This window comes from Suncus etruscus, chromosome 9 (assembly GCF_024139225.1).
Source record: "Suncus etruscus isolate mSunEtr1 chromosome 9, mSunEtr1.pri.cur, whole genome shotgun sequence".
In the NCBI taxonomy this organism is placed as follows: Eukaryota; Metazoa; Chordata; class Mammalia; order Eulipotyphla; family Soricidae; genus Suncus; species Suncus etruscus.
Window position 1 is genome coordinate 40,777,460 of NC_064856.1, and position 22,057 is coordinate 40,799,516.

At 34.5% G+C, this 22,057-nt stretch overlaps 1 protein-coding gene across 15 annotated transcripts in view; it reads left to right on the forward strand.

Annotated features, from left to right (window-relative positions):
* DLG2 (discs large MAGUK scaffold protein 2) overlaps positions 1–22,057 on the forward strand; it is a 2,242,830-nt gene that overhangs the window by 1,695,416 nt on the left and 525,357 nt on the right. For all 15 annotated transcript variants that reach the window (XM_049780036.1, XM_049780021.1, XM_049780023.1 and 12 more), the window contains one exon: positions 11,835–11,971. In XM_049780036.1, the coding sequence (XP_049635993.1) occupies positions 11,835–11,971 (137 nt within the window). The remainder of the gene's footprint in view (positions 1–11,834; positions 11,972–22,057) is intronic.

Here is a 22,057-nt window from a genome sequence, read left to right on the forward strand (position 1 = left end):
ACTCTGTGTCTTGTCTGTGTCTTGAATGCATTACTCATTCCCTTTTGCTCTTTCATCTTCCATCTCTCAGACTGGCTATCACAGATTAAAGAGAAACCTTCTCTCACATTCTCCAAATCCAAGAAAGCTTATTCACCTATGTCCTTTCATATCCTCTATTTCATTCTTATTGATACTTACCACACAATACATACTGCATTTTATGGTTTTTTTTACTAGTCCTACTACCTTCATTAGACACCAAATAAATTAGAACAAGAGCCATAGACCTTCATTTTTTTTTAATGAAATTGCAGTGTCCTGATCATATTTGGCATGTGTTTGTAAGTTAGAATAATTGTAAGAAAGAATTTGTTAAATGAGATAAATTATTCTACTTACATAGTGGAAATGCTGGTACTATTATTCAAACCTAGAAAGAAAACACTGTAGTAGGATAGACTTGATGATTACATGGGGCAGAAACATAGTATGTATAGCATACTTCACTTGCACAAAATTGACCCAGGTTCTATTCCTAATACTTTGAACACAGCTAGGACAGATCTCTTAACAATGAGTCGATTGTAAACCCTGAATAACTTTACCTGTGGCCCTCAAATTAAACCAAACAAACAAGCATAAATTTAAATGGCAAAGATTTGAGTGGTTTTGAAAATTAAGCTGATGAAGGAATGTGTGTACATAACATAAAAAATATGGCAAAATTAGCAGGCTTTGGTGAAACTTACTTGTAATAAATAATAATGATATCTGATGTGTAGAATCATTAAAAAATAACAGTAATGGGAATTTCTAATTTTAGAGCAGCTAATGAATATAGAATTTGAGGAGAAACTTTTAACTTACAAAATATTTGCAGAATAAATCGTAAACTCAGAGAAAAAAGATTGAAATTAAGTTATGTGGTTCGTGAATATTTAACCTTACATTACTCAATATGCCTTTGGTTAGCAAAATAGCAGTAGGGAGGAGTAAATTATATTTATACAATGTAATCGTGTATGTATGAACATATCTAATTTGCATATGAATATTTAACTTATATATAAGTGAAAGGAAAGAATAGAGACATGGAAAGGTACCTAGTAATAAATATTGTCTAGCAACTTTTGCCAAGGACACTGGTACCCCATTATGAATGTGTGATGCCAAACATTAGAAAATTTCCAGTTTAATCTTAAATATTAATCTTACTGAAAAATAAGAAGACAGGAAAGGAACCAGTTTAGAATGTAGGTTATAAATTCTTTTTGGAATGTAATTTATGTTGTTTAGAGTTAAGTGATGCATCAAGCCCAAAAAAGTATGTAAGGCACAAGAAGGGTGGGTATTTGTCAGTTAATCACCAGTAAATAAAACTAAAGAAATAAATTATCCACAAGAAAGAAATTTTTTTAAAAAAGAAGACTTCTATAGAATGTGCCTTAAAAATTAAGCATTAAGTTATGTAAGTTGTCATCAAGCTTAATTTATATCACAAAAGTTTCTAACTCAAATATCTGGCTTGAATCCCAATATTTGCACAAGTTCCTCCTTTACATGATGCTGTTATACTTATAGAAACCAGAGTTCTGGGGCCGAAGTGGTGGTGTAAGCATATGGTGTTTGCCTTGCATGCATGCTCTAACCTAAGATGGACCTCGGTTCGATTCTCCAGTGTGCCATATGGTCCCCCAAGTCAGGAGCGATTTCTAAGCACATAGCCAGGAGTAATCCCTGAGCATCACTGGGTGTGTCTCAAAAACCAACCAACCAAACAAACAAACAAAAAAAAGAGTCCTGAGAATCTCAATCTTATAGTAATATAATGAAGAAAGTAAAAAGTAGTAAGGCAAGTAAGAAAGAAACTGAGCAAGATAATGTTAGAATTTATAAAAACAATTAGAATTTAAAAACAATTAGCTATATTCTCTATTACGTAGAGGAACAAGAAGAGCCATCAGAAATTTTCATTTTTTAAAGGAAAATTCAGGATTTCTCATCAGATTTCTTGACTGGTAGAAATGAATTGTAATCATATCACTCATTCTCATTGTAGAAGATAATCACAAAACATATAATAGCTGCCTCTGTATACTAATATATGCAAGATCATATATACATAAGATCATCTATGTGTATGTGTAGATAGCTATTATATGTCCAAAGCTTAGGATTTCAGCATATATTTTAAGAAGATATAATTAAATTTGTGACAAATGGCATAAAGTTGTTGAATATGAACTGAGCTGTATAATTTTTAGAATTTGGGGGCTGAAAAGATAGCACAGTTTTAGGGTGTTTGCCTTGCACGTGGCTGACGCAGGACCAACCAGAGTTTGATCCCAGGCATCTCAGATGCCCCTGTCTCTGCCAGGAGTAATATCTGAGTGCAGAACCAGGAGTAACCCCTGAGCAACACTGAACGTAGTCCAAAACTTCCCACAAAAATTTAGAATTTTTATGGTTAGGAAATATTATCTATTAATCACTGTTTAAAAGTAAGACTTTAAAGTAAAAAGGCAGAAGTGAGCAAATTTACAATAGGTCCTTTCAGGATAGGACAGAGTCAACAAGCTGCTCTGCCCACTCTACTCAGATCCTGTGGGACCACTAAGGTAACCCTAGTCGACTCAAGAGGCCTTTGGGCTATAACCATTAATGCTCAGGAAGTCATGTGGTACCAAAGGACTAAACCTAGCCTCTTTATATTACATTGAAATGTAAAAGGCTGGTGAGAGAATTTGCTTTGCATGGTAGATATGTAGCTGACAAGAATTTATTCCTCAACACCACATATGGTCCCCTGAGATATGGCCTGCCCTGTTAGTTAAAAAGTGATCTCTGAGCACAGAGCCAAGAGTAAGCCCTGAGCACCAGGAATGGCCAAAAACCAAACAAGCAAAGAAACTTGAAATATATACACATACAGCAGTTAAATTATTTGCCTTTGGAGGGTATTTTCTGAACAGGGTAAGGAGAAATGTTGTTGACTTTTTATGAAACATGTTTTTTTTTCTGCACATGATTTACAGTATTTTTCATGGAGCAGTAAGTACATCACTCTTTGTAATACAAGGTGAACTCTGACAGAAGCAATCTGCTTAATAATTCTGAATTGTTCCGAGAATTCCCAGATTGTTCTAGTAAAGTGACATAAAATGAAATTGAACCAAGTCTTTGAATGGTTATAAGACATTACAGGACTTCTGTTGCTTTTTTATTTTTTCACACCCACAGAAAACTATATGGGTTCATTGTAATCAGATGATGCTTTGAAGCACTTGCTTATTCAGTGTCTTATTCTGAGTTTCTCAACCACAGTATCAATCTAAGCAGCCAAGATTTCTGCTTTCAGCCTCCCTTTCCCTACTCCTACCTTTTGACACCTCCTCCTCAGCATGGGCAAGCACTAAGGAAAAGGGTGAACTGTGAACTGTTCCTCCTGTTCCTATTTTAACATAATTGAGCAGACTTGATGCAGAAAAAAAAAAGAGGAAATTAAAAGCTTCAATAAGAAGCAAAAATTTCTTTTCCTGTGCATGCTTCTCTATGTTGATAATAGGAATCATAGTTTTGGGATAGGTAAAAAAATAAGAACAAATAAAATAAATATGATACTTAAATTTTGTTTGTATTAGCGTGTTTTTCAAATAGATCAATGTTGAATTATTTGGTGGAATTAAGAATCTAAATTTTACATATTTTTCCTTTGTTAAAGTACAGAAATACACACTGATTTTTATTCCCTTTGTGATTTTAATACTTTTCCATTCTAATTATTACTGGTACAAGAAAAGCAGCAAACATTCTATGGTAAATATTGAATATTGTTAGAAACTTAGTTTTTGATTAGACAAGCTCTACCAGTTATTTTCACTGAATTTGTTTAATAATAGATTAGTCTAAAATATAATTGCATAGGACTCTTTTCTATCATAAACACTTCAAAGTGTTTATCATTTCGAAAATTGATCACTTCCTCCAAATCAGCTTTTTTGCCATTTTCAATATATTATAACTACTTTCATATATTTTAATGTAATTTTTTGTTTGTTTTTGTGCCATACCCAGTGATGCTCAGATGTTACTCCTGGCTATGTTCTCAGAAATTGCTCTTGACTTGGGAGACCATATGGGACACTAGGAATTGGATTGCAGTCTGTCCTAGGTCAGCCATGTGCAAGACAAACACCCTACCACTGTGTCACCGCTCCCCCTTAATATAATTATTTTTTTTAGTTTCTTGTAAATCTGTCCTAACCCAACAGAACTGATATTTTATGAGCATATGTGACCCAAGTCAGGTAATAGACCTAGTCATTTAGTCAATCTAGAAACAACAGGATATTTGGGTTTCAAAGGTTAATTCTCTTCTGCCAGTTCAAACAGCCTTTAAGACCCAGTCCAAAACTTAAACCTTCTGGTGATTATTTTCTTGCTTCTCTAAGAAGCAACATGTTTTCTTCACTAGGCTCACCTAACACTAGTTCCACTGTAGATCTCATTTTAGTTGTTAACTCATATCAAGGTATTTTATAATATTTGTTCTTCCAGAAAACCTGATAACTTTTTAAGAATAGAGACCTTTAATTTATCAAATATTTCTTTCAATGACTTAATGACTACAAAACAAATATTTGTATTGTCTTCTTAGAGATAAAAGGCTTAAATTTATATAATAATTAGATTAAATAATAAGGATGCTGAACTGGCTTTACTATTTTTCTGATGTCTTTTTCCTCGTTATCATAAACTTAGAAGACTGAAGATGGAAAAATAGAGTTCATCTGAGATTCTGTAAATAATTATTTATATAGTTTTTGACTCCAAATAATTACACTGTCCTCTTCCTTGTGTAAAAATAGATGGGGAGTGGTTTAGGCCATATCTGAAAGTTCTCATTTATTCCCAATTCTGTACTTAGGGATCATTTCTGGTGCTACTTATGGTATTGAATCAATGTTGCCTCTACTCTGCAGTCCCTCAGGGAAAGATTTAGAATTTTCTTTATCTTTTTGATTTAAACATTTTTTCATTTAATTAATATTTATATTAAAATACTGTTATTTACAAATATCATCTATCATCTCTACATTTCTGTCTTTTCTGATTGTAATAGTTTTTCAATTCACTACAAATTATCTTGTGTTTTTCTTATTAGCTGTGCAAGTTTCATTGAGTTTGTTAGACATCCTTATCAAGGTGTCACTAAAATTATTATCAGATACCTATCTGATTTTGATGTGTTTTCAGTGACAATATTTTTGCTCAAAGAACTTGTTGACCATTTTTGATGTTTTCCTTATTGATTTTCAAAAGGTCTTTCTTTATTGAAATTAGTTTTTGTGGTTAGATTTCACGCAGATTATGAATAATTGACTTTTTTCACCAAATGACAGCAAGTATAATTGAAACTAGCATGTAATTTGCTGAGTAATCTGTAAAGAGTTGTGGTGTGGGCGAATCAGTATGGTATAGGTCAGGTATTAGCACTACTATTATATAGCAGGTAGAAAGTTTGCCTTGCACATAATTTACAATATTTAACCTTTGGCATAGATTATGATTCATTGAGCACTTTCAGAAGTAATTACTAAATGCAAAAGTAATTACTAAGGTAATTACAAACTTGAGTTTGTCATCTATGTTCCAAAACCAAATTTAAACTCCTATCAATCTGGTGTGGAAACTGCTAAGAATAAAAAGAGGAGGAGATGCCTGACAACAGATGAGTGGCTAAAGAAACTGTGGTACATATACACAATGGCATACTATGCAGCTGTCAGGAAAAATGAAGTCATGACATTTTCCTATACATGGATGAACATGGAAACTATTATGCTGAGTGAAATAAGTCAGAAGGAGAGAAATAGATGCAGAATAGTCTCATTCAACTATGGATTTAAGAGAAAAAATAAGGAAAAAAGGGAGGAGCTTTGTCTCCCATTTTAGAGAGGGCCAGTAATATCAATCAGAGATTAACCTCAGTTGAAATAACAGAGAACAAAAAAGGGAGGTGTTGATTTATTTATTCCTTCATTGATATCATTATATATGAGATTTTTATATATCTTTACTGCTCCATTGAACAGGATACTCAAAAACCCCTGTCACTGGGACCAGAGCGGTGGCACAAGCTGTAGGATGTCTGTCTTGCACACAGCTAACCTGGGACGGACCACTGTTAGATCCCCCGGCATCCTATATGGTCCACCAAGCCAGGAGTGATTTCTGAGTGCTTAGCCAGGAGTAACTAACCCCTGAGCATCACCGGGTAGGGCCCAAAAATAAAAAACAAACAAATAAACAAAAATTACTGTCACTGGGAAGGGGAAAAATATCCCTTTCATTAAGCACTTAGTATTATTTTTACCAAGAAGACATAACAAGTAAAATACATGTTATATGTGGTACATTACAAGGTAATAATTTACAAGGGAAATGAAAAGTATAGTGGTATATGAAAATGAGATGTCTGATTAGAAGACAGTATTAAATAAGAAGGAACTTTTCAGACTCCTGGGGAATTAAAATTTGAACAAGTCCCTGAAGTAAATATATTCTAAACAATGGAAAAAGATAGAATGAGCATGTTAAAGTACAATGTTATCTGTCTAGTTCTACAAGTATCAGTACTACAAGTATGTTGGAGTATAATAAAGGAGGGGAATATTATATAATCATAGAATAGAATGTTTTATAAAAAAATCTGCCTCTGCTATGACAGATTTTTATAACTGGTTTTAGCCTACATTTATTTTTACAGAGTAACTTTTCTAAAATCACTGACTTAAAACATTGCTTCAGCTAATTCAGCTACTGACTCATTCTTTTTTATAACTAAAACCCAACTAGAAACATGTTTGTAATCATGGTGCTTAAATAAAGATATTAAAAATAAATAAAATGAAAGAAATGTACTTTTCAATCAAATTTTCTATAGTATTTCTGGTCCATTGATTTCTTTATATTTATTTTGACCACAATCAAGAGTAAATGATTGCATTATATATAGTATACCCAGGACATATTCATTAAATAAATGAATATATGAATGAGTTATTGTTTGAATGAATGCATGAACTCAGGGTTGTAACCATATGTATACTTTCTCTTGTGAGTAAATTTACATTTTATTTGTAGACAGAAGCAATAACTTATTTGTCATGTTGAGTAAATTGAATATCATTGAGTGCTGATTAAATGCTGATTGCTTTTAAATGCATCCATCAAAGCAAGAAGAATCCAGGAAGAGTTTTAATTTGTTATCTTCGGAGACATTCTTTGACTTTTACTAAAAGTACAGGTACTTTATCTTGAGCAGAGACAGCACTGCTAAAAAGAATTACACATAATTTTAGGAGAAAGTTATTCCCTTTGTAGCTGATATATTTATATCTATAATAGCCGCATTGATTTTTATTGTCTTGGTACAGTTTTCAACTTCAAACGTCAGTTACACAGTTATTCCTTTTGTTGAATTTAACCTTGTTTTGGGTAGTAATTTGTTTCCTGGGTTTTTCTATTTCTCAAACTAACTTTGACATTTGCAATTGGCATGAGAGATGTAAACCAGAATCTCTGGATTTGTTTTAACCTTTTTATTTTCACAGTTGGAGAGATATCTATTGTGTTATTAATGCAATAGTTTAATTCCAGCATGTGGCTTTAAAGTTTTTGAAAAAAAAAAAAAATATATATATATATATATATATATAAACACCCATATGTTCCTACATAAATATGAAGTAACAATACTAGAAAATGTGATTAGTTGTGCACTTTTAGATTTGTAGGAAAAGCTGATTTGGGAGTATTTTATCTACTCTTAGCCTTTTCCTTGATAAATTCTTACATCTGAGATAAGGCAAAAAATTTATTCATACATATGTGGTTACATGTTTTCAAGTATTCATAAAGAGTAATTGTTTAAACAGATTGTCCCTTACTTTAATACATAGTTAAATAAAAACAGCTTTATTTCAAATGTAATATCAGAGGCATAATTTTATAATTTATGGTGCCATTATAATTCTTTTTATTTTGAGCCACATTTGATAGTGCTCAAGGATTACTCTTGCTTTGCACTGAGTGATCTTTTCTGGCAGGGTTTGTGGGACAGATATACTACCAGGGATAAAATCTGTGTCAATTGCATACAAGGCAAAAGCCCACCCATTCTTTGCTTTTTTTTCCATCATTAATGATTTAATCATATGTTCCATTAAGAACACAAAAATCTTGTAATCCAAAAAATATATCCAATAAAAGTACAGAGTATTTCATTGTTGAGTAAAATGTTTGAAATTTAAAGTGCTTTATCATTTAACTATATTTGTTTATTAAAATGCTTATGCTAAGTATGCTACACAGCTTAACAACACAAATATTTATTTAATAACTTTATTTAAAACTGTGATTTACAAGATTGTTCACAATATTTTCCCCCCACAGTTACATAGTTTTTCATGAAAGAATTTCACAACACCCTTCACCAGAGTACATTTCCCACCACCAATGTCCCCAGTTTCATTCCCATTTTGCCCTCTGCCTGCCTCTGGGACAGGCATTTTTCTTTTTTCTATCTCTCTCTGTTTTGCTCTCTTCCTTTCCTTTTTTCTTCCCTTTTTGACACTTTGATTTGCGTTTCTGTTATTTAAAGCATAACATATATATCACTTTATCACCTTTTAGAACCAGTTCTTGTCTAGAGTGATTATTTCCAACTATCATTGTACTAGTGGTCCTTACTTTGCCCTAATTGTACTCCCCACTATTTGTGTCAAACTTTCTACCATGGACTGGTCCTGCTGGCCTTCATCTCTATTGTCTCTGGGTATTATAACCATACTATCTCATTTTAATATTCCACAAATGAAGATGACTATTTTAGGTCTATCCTTCTCCCTTTGATTCATTTCAATCAGCACAATATTTTCCATGTCAATCTATGTATAAACAAATTTCATGACTTTACTTTTCCTAACAGCTGCATAGTATTCAATTGTGTAGTTGTAATACCGTTTCTTTGGTTTCTTTATTCATTCATCTATTATCAGGCACTGGGGTTGTTTCTGGATTCTGGCTATTGTGAATACTGCATCAATGAATATAGGAATACAAAGGGTGTTTCTGATTTAAAAACACAATTTTTAACATATTTTTCTGAATAATTTGTATACTGATGATCACTGATTTTAAAATATAAAAATATATGTTATAAAGTTATTCTAAATGAATATATATTCTGCTATATTTTTAAAATAATTTTTGTATTCTCCATCTTAGTAGTTTATTCATGGCTAGAGTAGCAGTACAGTGGGTAATGTACTTACTTTTTATGTGGCTAAATTCGGTTTGATCCTAGGTACCACATTTAGTTCAACACAGATAGCCAGGAGTGACTCCTGAGCACAGAGTTGAGGTATATTCTGAGCACAGCCAAATAAATTACAATGAATTGCAACTGACTCTTTTTTTTTTAACATAATTTTTATTTTGATCATAGTGGCTTACATATTGTTGACAATAATATCTTAGTTACATATTTACATAAGATCAAAGGGGATTCCCATCACCGGTTTGTCTTCCCTCCTCCTCCCTTTTTGTCCTACCACCCATATCCTCTTCCCTCACCCCTAGGGCTGCTAGAATATGTGGTCCCCTCTGTACCTATCCTATTACTTCGTAGTCTTACACCTGTTTGGTCCTGATGTCTCCTTTTTTTCCCCCTCTAGTTAGGAGGCAGGAGAAGGTAGTTCAAGTTATGTGGTTTTGTTTGAAGAGGAGAAAAGTGATAAACTGGGGTAAAAGTCCAATACGCCAGAAATAAGCAAAATTCTTCTAGAGGCTCTCGTCATCAATTTGAGAGGCGAAGGAGAAAAAGAAGGTGAAACACTCGACCCCTACAAAATGCAGTGTCAAATATCTATTAAGAGTTCCAACGCGAACGCTAAGCACCACCAGAACAGAACAAAACCAACAAATACACAACCAAAAAAAAAAAAAAAAAAACAACAACAACAAAAAAAAAAAACAAAAAAAAACGCCGCGATCTTGAGATAGGCACCATGGCATAGCACATGGAAAGGGAAAAGAAGGGGCCAGAGAGATAATATAGAGGCAAGGCGTCTGCCTTTCATGCAGGAGGTCATCGGCCCGAATCTTGGTGCCCCACATGGTCCCTCATGCCCGCCCGAAGCAATCTCTGAGCCCGGAGCCAGGAAAAATCCCCGAGCGCTGCCTGGTGCCTCCCAAAAATCTGAAAGAAAGAAAAAAAAAAAAAAAGATAAATGGGGCAATAACTTCAATAACCACACTAAAACAAAGAGATCGACCAAAAATAAATAGGTAAATAAAATGATAATAGTAGTACATGAAGATAAAAAGTAATATATGAAAAATAAACAAGATTTTTTCTCCCTGCCCAGGCACAGTAAATATTGGGGTCATTCAAAGAGGGATTCACATGGCCTAAGATGTATGGGGTTTCTCCGCCCTTGGAGTATATTGTCATGGGATCCACTATAGACTCTGTTCATGATCCTTTATTCTCCCGGTGGTCCATTTGTGATGTTTGGGAGGCTTCTGGTCCTTCCTGGGTGATATAGTGAGTCCTCTGTATCTAGCAATCTCAGTATCGGCACAGTTACAGGGGTGGGACTTATGATGAAGTCAGTCTTAGTGGTTGTAGAAGTTCTGTTCCATCAATATTATTTTAGTCCATCTTCTGTGGTTGTTGGTCTTGGTCTTGGCACTAAATCTGGGATGGCACCTAGGATAATGCCTTTCCTTGTGTTTCCAGAAGCCCCATTCCGTTACAATGGTCTCTGCCAGACCTTTGGAACTGGGATCATGGTTGTTGTGCAGGTCGTAGCTCAAACCCTAGGTTAGGGCTTTTTTATTGGTCCCAAGATATATACAGTCTGGTCATGGTTCTAGCAGCCAGTCCTCTGCAAATCGCGTTCTTGGTTTTTGGACCTACCAGCGGGTGACAAGTCTTCTGATTTTGTCTTATCAGTGGCTAGAGGGCCAGGATAACCTGCTCTTAAGTCAAGTTGTTCCCCTTTTCCTCGCAACTGACTCTTTTTTAAGACCATATTTGTATAACTTTTTTATTATTTTGACTGATTTTTTTAGTCTCCATTCTTTTGACTGATGATTCAGTTTTTGTATATCAACAGCCTCACTCTCAGGTATTAATAGTAGGTACCAAGAAGCATGAAAACATGAGAAGGTAGCCAAGGAGGAAAAATAAAGGACAAGCATCTAGCTTCTTTTCCTATTTTATCTCTAAGAAATTATTATAAGTAAATAGATAATAAATCTTACTCATTGTTCTGAAATTTTCTAAAAGCCATGTTTTCACTTGAAAAGTCTAGATTTTCTAGATTTTCTTTCAAAATTTATATCACCAGTTCTGTTCACTCTGCCAGAGTAGCAAACAATAATCAAAATAAAAAAATCAACAAAAATCAAGATACATTCATTGATTTATGAGGTGCAGTACTTTATGGTATTCCATTTTCCTTAACTCTCATACACATTAGCCTCTGACCAGCCACCCATTCTGAACTGATTGGCACAGAAACATGATTAGGTTTTCACTTTTGGAATTAAACAAAGTACATTTCTTCCTAATGTTGCCTCAAGAGTTTTGTCTTATTCGCATTAATCAACAAGTCTTAAATATTTAAAGAATAAAATACTGAAGTAGAATCCTTACTGTTATGTTACTGTGCAGTAAATCAAGGATTAACTTTTTAAGTCTGTTGAAAAAAAAGATAATTGTGTTTTCTTAAAAATAAAAAGCAAGAAGCAAAACATTTTCTTCTGTTCCTTTTCCATAGGCTTAGGCTTCAGTATTGCAGGAGGTGTGGGAAACCAACATATTCCTGGAGACAACAGCATTTATGTAACTAAAATTATAGATGGAGGAGCTGCACAGAAAGATGGAAGATTGCAAGTAGGAGACAGACTACTAATGGTAAGTGTCACGCAAGCAAAACTATGCCTTCTTTATACACGTGTACCTATTTTAGTCCATTCTGGCTGCAAGAATTAAATGCAAAATACCGCAGACAAGGTGCTTCAAAAATAGAAATCGATTTTCTCACAGAAAGAAACTGGAAGTTCAAGATTTTGGTCCATTTAGTTTCTAGCGTTCCAGGTTACAAACAACTTTCTGTTGTTTGGTGGGTTTTTTGTTTGTATGTTTGTTTGGGGGCCACATACATCAGTGTTCAGGTGTTACTCCTTGCTCTGCACTAAGGTATCTCTCCTGGCAGGTTCAGGAGACCATATAAGATGCCAGGGATTTGGTGCTTAAATAAAGATTTTATATATATACACATATATAAAAGAACTCATCTCAGCTTTGTGTTAAGTAAGTGCCCTACCTACTGTGCTCTTGCTCTGACCCCAGCAAATAAATTTTTGCTACATTCATCCACAGCCTTATCTCAGTATTTGTGCTTAGTTATCTCAATTATCTTTCTTTTTGAAGACCTCCAGTCTATTGTTAGATCAAGTTGGTTTCTGTCTCCAGTCATTAAAGATAGGAGGCAAGAGGCCAGATGAAATGTCCTATCAAAAATATTTTATTAGAAAATTAAAAGAAGGAAATGCTACTCGTAACTTATGAGATATGGGGAGAGAAAAGATGGCAACATGAAGAGAAGAGTATATCACTTTTTTCTTTTTCAACCTACCTGATTCACCTTGGGAAGGAAGTGGGAAAGTTGGGGAAAGAAGGAAGTCTGCTTTGTGCACCTGAGAGTAGAACACTTAGGTTACACCAGCTCCATATGGCGTATGTCAAACTGCACCTGGGTCATATTTGTTCAGCTCAGTGTGGAAAGGATAATTTTGCCAATTTGGGGTAGAGTCAAGGAACTTAGATGAGGTATTTCTCTTTGCAGGAAAGGAAAACCATTCCTAACTTCTATCTATGTTTTCCAGTACAATAGCTTTCCCTCAGATAAAAGGAATTTTAGGAAAGATATGAATAACAAAGTAAGATAAATTTATTTAGGGAGTGAAAAGAGAGTTTTGCACTTAAGAATTGGGGTGTGCATCTCCAGAATAAAATAAGTATAGATCCCAAGTATAGCTTCAATAATCCCTAAAATTGACCATGAGGACCATAAAATAAGAAAATAACATAAATAGAGTATCTAACTTGGGAAGAGATATAGGCTATGTATATCTTTGCCTCTGATATGCTAGTTTTTATACAGTTTTCTCCAACTGCCCCCCCCATGTTTGTTGCTAAAGCTGCTGCCAAGAGGGGAAGTTAGGAATTGTTGACTATCTTCTTTTACAACCTTAGCATCTTCTTGTTTTAGCAGTGGAACCTCTTATCCCACAGGATCCAACCATACTCTGTGGTAGAATTTTATATCTTAAGAGTTTTCATGTTTTCTCAAAATAGTCTTGCATCTAAAAATCTTCATTCTGTTGATCTGGTTTGGGTTCCAAACAGTGTCTTATCCAATCGATATTACCAGAATTCCTCATCTCTCTACCTTTAACAAATAAAATTCAGAAATAACTCACAGTATAGGAGAACTCTCAAGAGTGGCTATTCAGGAAGGTTGTTCATTTTATTTTATGCTTCTGTAATCAGGGAGGTAAAAAGGCATATTATTTTTTATCATCTTGATAAACCTGAAGGCTGCAGGACATTTGTTTTTGTGTATGTTTGGTTTGGTTTGGTTTAGTTTTTTTGTTTTTTTTTTGGGGGGGGGTGCACACCAGGGATGTTCAGAAATTACTCCTGACTTTGTACACAAGAATTACTTCTGATGGACTCAGGGGATCATATAGGATGCCAGTGTTTGAACCTGGGTTGGCCATGTACAAGACATGCATACTTCCCACTGTATAATCTCTCTGGCCCCAAGTTGTCACTTTTGCTTTGTGTCCTGTGATTTTTTCATTGATCCCATTCTCAGTAAAATTTTTTTAAAATTAATTTTAACCTACCAAATTTCCCTCATTTTTCACTATTCCCTATATTGTTTCTTCCTCTCAGTTGGAGGCTTTAAAATCTATTAAGGTGCAGAAGTTATGAACTACCAGCTACAAATGATTGGTGAACCAAATTGCAGGAAAAGACCCATATGAAGGGTTTTTTTCTGGGGTCCCTATGTCTCGTTCCTGGGGTTCTCAATTGAAATCAGATGAAATGTCTACTCTGGACAGCATTTTAAACAGCATTTATAATTTAAAGGATTTTATCTAAGAAGGACACATTTTATTAGGTGTTTAAGAAGTATTGAAGTGAATACTAAAAATAGAAGCAAGTGTAATGGGAATAGGAAATAGAGGATTCAAAGTCATATTGATGGTCCCCATTGCTGAATTTGACATTGATAAGTCTGACCCCTTAGTTGGTGGATGGATCCAAAAATTAAAGTAATTACCCTTTTCTCCCAAGTGAACTGGAGCAGAGGATATGGTATGTCAGCATTCCTTCAGCATGGATAAGAGAGTTAGGGAAAGAGGGAAGCAAGAAATTGGAAATAATTACATTTTAGAAGGTGGGGACTGTTTAGTGAGGCAAATGTAGATTTTAAAAAACACCAGAATCGATAACCAATCTACAACAAGCTACACACAAAGGAGACCTCTTACACAAGCAGTCCAAGGGCAAAGGAGAGGTATGGGATGCATGCTGGAACAGGGGTGGAAGGAGGACAACACTGGTGGTGGGAATGGCCCTAATTCTTTGTCACTATAAATCCTAAATATTACTGTGAAAGACTTGTAAATCAGTTTGATCACAATAAAAATTATTTTAAAAAAAAGGAAAAACATCACTATTAAAAGGGATTACAAAAGATGGATATTTTTAGCCAAATTCATTGCGGGTTGTAAAAGCATATAGTTTATTTTGATTTGGAATCTTTTTTTTTCCTTTTCTCCCCCCATCCTTTTTTTCTTTTTGTTTTTTGTTTGTTTGTTTGTTTGTTTTTTAATTTGGAATCTTAACTATAAATTTTATTCTTCAGAACTAGAATCTGAAATCCATGAAAAAGGTTTGTTACTGAAATGAAATTCAATTTTTTTCCACCTTCACTATTAGAATAACAGATTGATTTTTTTGTAAATAGGGTCAGTCATTTTGTGTATCCATAGTAAGGGTGGAGGTAAGAATTCAGAATTCTTTAATATTCAACTTTAAATGTAAACAAATTAGAGCAAAGCAATTTCTACTAAGGAGTATCTTGTTATATTTCCAAAATTGCAGATAATTTTGTTTGTTTAACTTCAGTGAGTCTGTCTTAGTCTTGGAGGAGAGAAAAACATCCTTTACACTCATCTGGTTAGAGGCTATGCCTTTAATGTAGACTTTGTCTTTAAAACATTGTCCTTTACCAAAACACTTTTACTTGTTTGGTTGTTTTTCCTTTAGAGCCCACACTTAGTGATATTCAGAGTTTATCTTTGTTTTACCTTTGGATCTGAGCTCAGGAATCACTACTAGAGGATTTGGGAACCAAGTCAAGTTTTCTGTGTCCAAGGTAATCTAAATCTGCTGTGTCCGAGGCAAACAGGCAAACACCCTACCAGCTCTACTATCACTCAACCACTAAATCGACAGAGTTTTAAATTCTCCTAAATTATTTCTAGCATGGCATAATTACTTGTATTTTTCTCCATTTCACTGGTCCTTTCACCTATATATGACTAAGAGAAAAGTATCTCTAGCTCTCTTAACTCAGATTTTATGTCTGGCACACTGGATTCTTGGATATTTCTAAAGAATCTAAATCCAACTATCTCTGGTTGGCCAGTATGAGGTGGTCTGGTCTTGTGACCTTACGCCATTCTCCATCCAGTGTATACTTTTCCAGTCTGAAACCTTGTTGCTGGACCTTTCTTGTATTATATATAAAGGTTCCCAGATTTTCTTGTCTCCAGTCTGTCATCTCTTTCGGGTAAATACCCTGCCAGATTCTTCCATCTGGGCCTATGGTCTTTACTATCCTGCCTTCTGTTAGCTGTGCGACCTCCCTATCTGATCTTGCAACATGCCTTGGGCATAGATAACTATGCAAAAAAGAGAAAGAGAAAGTAGCAAAAGGAGAAGAGCCAAAGGGCCAGCAGGGAACTTTTATTCATTAATGCTATTATTATTACTTTTTTGTTTTCTGGCAATCCTTAGGGGTTACTACTCCTGGTTCTACACTCAGGAATCACTCCTGTGGGTAGGGGGAGAAATCATTCCTGGAGGTACACAGGGGACCATATGGAATATTGAGGATTGAACCCTTGTCAGACACCTGCAAGGCAAGCACTCTGCCTACTATACTATCTTCCAGTCTTAGGTGTGGCCCTTTTATTTGCTGCCATCTTCTACTCCCAAGTATCCTGTTACCTATTTTAATTGAATACCTTCTCAGTGGTAATATTTAAAATGACCAATAAAATAAACTAGTTTACCTGGTGCTCCACCCTTTCACACTGTAATTTCCATTGAGTGATAATAATATCAGCACACACAAAGGTTCATTTTGTACTTGTATTATTAGTGTAAGAAACTAGCAAGATAAAGGTAGTCCCTTTAACACAAGGTAATTCTCATTAAACACAGGTAGAATAAATTTTTGTATCCAATTTTATGATTCTAAGAGGTCTCTAGTCTTTCAAAATCAACCACCACATTTACAACCAGTTTTTATACACCAAAATTATCTCAGGCCATAGCATTTTGGGTTAATATCTTAACAATTACACATAGAAACAACACAAAAGTAAGGGACTCATATTTCATGTAGACACCAAAGTCTTAGTTTTTACTAAAATCCCATATATCTATAAGAACATACTGTTTAGGTATATAAAAATAAGAGCTGAAGGTATGGAGATATAGTATAGTGAACAATACATTCTCATACCTTGTAAGATTGACATGGATGCAAACTATGACACCTCAAATGGTCCGCCAAGCACCACTATGAATAATTCCTGAGTGCAGAGCCAGGAGTATGCTTGAGTACTGCTGGCTGTGACCCAAAACAAATACAAAGCAAACAAAAGATTAAGAATTTTAATGGGGTTGGAGAGATAGCATGGAGGTAAGGCGTTTGCCTTTCATACAGAAGGTTATTGGTTCGAATTCCGGCAGCCCATATGGTCCCCCGAGCCTGCCAGGAGCGATTTCCGAGCATGGAGCCGGGAGTAATCCTGAGCGCTGCCGAATGTGACCCAAAAACAAAACAAAACAAAACAAAACAAACAAAAAAAGAATTTTATTTGATTTAAATTCATTAGTTTCGTACTTTGGCTCTTAGATGTTTCTCCTTAATGTGTTCTGGATTATACTGTTACTTGTTAGAAAAACAGTCTAATTACTAACTGAATTGGATCTTGGCCTATAAAATAAACTCTACAGGTAATTCAGTAAAGATCTCTTGGCATGGATTTAAATCATAAGAAAGTTCTCCATGGCCACTGAAACTTTAAGATAAATTTAGATATGAGTTGCTTTTAAAAGTCATTTTTCTTGCTTCGATATTCTTACATTAGTTTCTTACCTTTTCAATTCATTCAAATATTTTCTTAATAAGAAATTTTGATTCTTTTAAAGTTCAAGTTTCCTTATGACCAATAATAAATTTAGAAACCTAAATTAATCGTGATACAAATTTAAAAAAAATCACAGCACATGGATAAGTACACAATCTCTCCCAAAGTTACACACAAACCAATTGACTTGCAGATCATATTAAATATTATTCATATTACCAGAAAGCACTCAAGAATTGCCTCAAATTCATAGAATAGAGCCCAGAAAGATAAAAAGGTATTCCTTTATATATATATATATATATTCTTTTAATATATATAAATATATATTATATATTCCTTTATATCACCCATCAGAGAGAAAAGACGAAAAGAATGTAATATTCCCAGAACTGTTCTCCCTCAGCTGGAGTTTCTAGGCCACCCAATGGCTCCAACTATGTTTTGCAAAAATTCTGCAGTGGTGCAGGGAAAGGTGGCAAAACCAGAGGCAGCTAAAGCTGCCTGAAAAGCCTGGCTCAGAGGCTTGAGTGTGTATTTCACTTTTGCAGCACACCTGCTCTCTTGCTCACTTGGACACAATGGCTGACTTGTTTTTAATGTAGAAAATGAGCTGGAGTGGAAGCAGAGTGGAAAGCAAAGATTCTGGGAGAATATTCTTTCACACCAAAATTGTATTAGGGGATCCTACAAGAGCTGAACTTGTCACTCTATCATCTGAGTCAAGACCAGCCACTGCCTTGTTGCACGTTTTGTGGCTCTTAGATGTTTGGTTTTGTTGGTAAAAGGACCTGTTTCTTAAATAAAGAACAGAAAAGAACTAATACATCCTGAAAAAGTCAGGGTTCTGGGTATGCAATGAGTAACCAGAGGGGAGCACCCTAGGAAATGGGCAGAGTAAGTGCTTATGATCATTTCTTGCTGGTAAGCTTTTGCTTGCTGCTGGTACAGACCGAATGTTCTTATCCTAATTACCCACACATGAGAAATTTCTAGCAGTGGGATACTTAACAACCTTTAATTTGCCTACCCCATATCTTCAGATTGTGGCTAGAAGTCAGACTCAGGCTAGGAAAGAAAATAAAAGGGAAAATTATCCACCCTTATTTGTCTTCTCTTGAGGCATTTCCAAGATACATCAGAAATGCTTGGAAATACCAAAAGCATTTACTAATTGTCTGAGTTTACTCCCAGAAACTTTTGAAAACCACATAAAGAAATAGATTACACAAGGGACAGCGACCAAGATGAGATAGGAAAATGGGAGAAACCAGACTGAAAGGTTTAGTTGAGATCCTAAGACTGAGTGAGAAAGGCAGAGATTGGACCTGACATTTACTACACCAATGGACTCCTAGCTAGTTTGTCAAATATTTTTTTTCAACAGGTAGGCATTTATCTCTAGCCAGTGAAATTGGAAGATTGGAAATTAAGTAGTTGTACTCAAGAAATATTTTATTAAACAGATAAACAAAGGGGAAAAGATATGTCTCAAAAAGCACTGGAGAAGACCCAAAAGGAGATATCCAGCAAGCAAAAGCTAAGGAGCTATTCTTTTCTTTTCATGCCTTTGTAACCTTTGTGTGGGTATAGTCTACATTTTCTTGTTAACCCAAGGCAAGCTGGATGCCATAACAGAGGAAATATGGATGTTTAAGGTGAATACCACTTTGACCATTTATTTATTAATGGCAAATTAATAAATGGTCCCATTTCATAATTCTATTCTCAGGAAAATTTTCCCCCGAAATCTTACCATATTTGTATTCCCCCTGGGTTTTGTTTTGTTTTATTTTGTTTTGGCTAATTCCTATATTATTATTACAGACTCCACCCTTAATTCACTTAATCTTAATTAGCTCTAAAGATGCATCTCTAAAAACTGTCATAATTTGGGGCCGGAGAGATAACATAGAGGTAAGGCATTTGCCTTTCATGCAGAAAGATGGTGGTTTGAATCCCAGCATCCCATATGGTCCCCCGCACCTGCCAGGAGTGATTTTTGAGCGTAGAGCCAGGAATAACCCCTGAGAGCTGCCGAGTGTGACCCAAAAACAAAAACAAAAACTGTCATAATTCAGGTTTGGAAATCAATAAATAGATTTGGATGGAGAAAGCACAATATTTTGACCATCAAAAAATATGAAAACTGTATTACACATCCCCAGGTTTTTTGACTCTGTAGGAACAGAATTTTGTATAGGCTAGAATTCTTTCTCTCAAAGCTTCTGATAGAATGAATATGTTTGTGTTTGTGCAGGGGAGGAACTTATAGCTAAGCACAGGGAGGCAGTACAAGACATATAATATATGTATAGTATATAATATATGTAAGTATATAATACTTTCTAATTAGAACGTATCCATTCAATCTGGCAACTCCCTTATCCAATGCCAGGGAACCATACTTTCTTCAGGTCTTTGCCTATTTGGGGTCTTCAAAGAAAGTGGAACATGCCAGAAAATGGTGGAGTTGCTTATTACTCACTAAGGGTTTTTACTCAGAAAGGATATTCAGAAGGAAAAAAATATTCATAAGGTGAGAGTGGGAGGAATTTTGCTTAGAAGTGAGTTCTTTGTGGAAGTTGAAGTTTGGATTTCTTGATGAGTTGAGGAGCTAAATTCAATCTTTATTTTGTCTCAAAAGGAGAACAAATTTTATTGTAAGAGTTTGTAGAAATACATTTATAATACATTCTGATTTCTTTGCATTAAAAAAAGTTAATTATCATCAGTTTTAATAGATTCACCGGCAAAGAATTTACATGTTGCTCTTCCATGGTAATCCATTTCCTATTAGCTGAAGAGACTACAGTTTCCTGTGGACTGATCTGGTTTTGCATAATAAAGGAAGACTATCTGGTAATTGATATGTACATTTCTAAGTCTCAATGGTTATACATACTGTCAGTCCCTAACTTCCAAGAATTCATCATCTAAATTACATATGTAAATGAAATTTTCTTCTTGCTTCTGAAATTAATGTGCTTATTTTATTTGCCATCTGCCCATTTGCTTCATAATCCCAAGGCAATGACTGACACAAACACAGGGTTATTTTTTCTGAGCCATGGAATTAGTTTAAAAAAAAAAATTAAGGCAATTATTAACAGTAAAGCCTTTGGGACTGCACTTAATAAGACTACTTCATCTTCATCTTCATATACTCTTTTGTATTATACCAACAGATTAATAACCAAAAATGTACAATTAATAGATTTCAAATAAAATGCTTAAAATAATCAACCTAACAAATTTATTTATTATTTAATGACAGATAACTTAAATGTAAATACTTTGATGTATTCCAAGTAATTATCTAGTCACATGTTTGATCTTTGATTGGGGTCTGATTTATTTCAGTATGAATTTTTTATTTATTTTTAAATAATAATATATTTATTTATATATATTTATATATCATAATTACAAACATATTCATAATTGGGTTTCAGCCATAAAATGCATATACCCCTTCCCAATACAACTTTCCCACCTCCAATATACTCTACCCCATTTCCCTCCTCCCCATCCCCTGCCTGTTTTCAAGATAGGCACTGAATTTCTCTATCATTGTCATGTTAGATGTTAGTGTAGTTATTTCTCTAACTACACTTACCACTCTTTGTAGTAAACTTCATATCATGGACTGTTTCTTCTGACCCTCATCTCTATTGTTTCTGGGTATTGTTTCTATACTATCTTTTATTTTTCTTAAATGCCACAGATGAGTGAGACTATTCTGTCTTAAGCTCTCCCCCTCTGACTTTTTTCGTTTAGCATAATAGTCACCATTTCCATCCATGAAAAGGTAAATTTACTGACTTCACTTTTTTAATAGCTGCATGATATTCCATTATGTAGAAGTACTACTGTTTCTTTAGTCACTCATCTGTTGTTGGTCATCTAAGTTGTTTCTAGATTTTGGCTATTGTAAATAGTGCTGCTATGAACATAAGAGTACAAAGGACATTATTGTATTGTGTTTGTCTGGTCCTCTAGTACATCTCTAGGAGTCGTATTGCTGAATCATTCAAGAGCTCAATGACCATTTTTTAATGGAATATCCATGTTGTTTTCTATAAATGCTGGACTAGACAGAATTTCCACCAGTAGTGAATGAGAGTTCCTTTCTCCCCAAATCCACATTAGCAGTGGATGTTCTTGTTCTTTGTGATGTGTGCCAGTCTCTGTGGTGTGAGATGATATTTTATTGTTATTTTGATTTGCATCTCCTTTGTTACTAGTGATGTGAATCATTTTTATGTGCATTTTGGTCATGTGTATTTATTTCTTCTTTGAGAAAATGTCTGCTCATTTTTTTCTCCCCATTTTTTGATAGAGTTTGATAGGGATTTTTGTTGTTATTGTGAAGTTTTGTTTGTACCTTGAATATATTTGGTATTTTCCCCTTATCTGATGGATATTTGGGTAAATAATTTCTCCCATTCCATGATGACCTTTTTACCCTGGTCACTGTTTCTATTAAAGTGCAGAAGCTTTTTAGTTTGGTGTAATCCCATTTGTTTATCTCTGC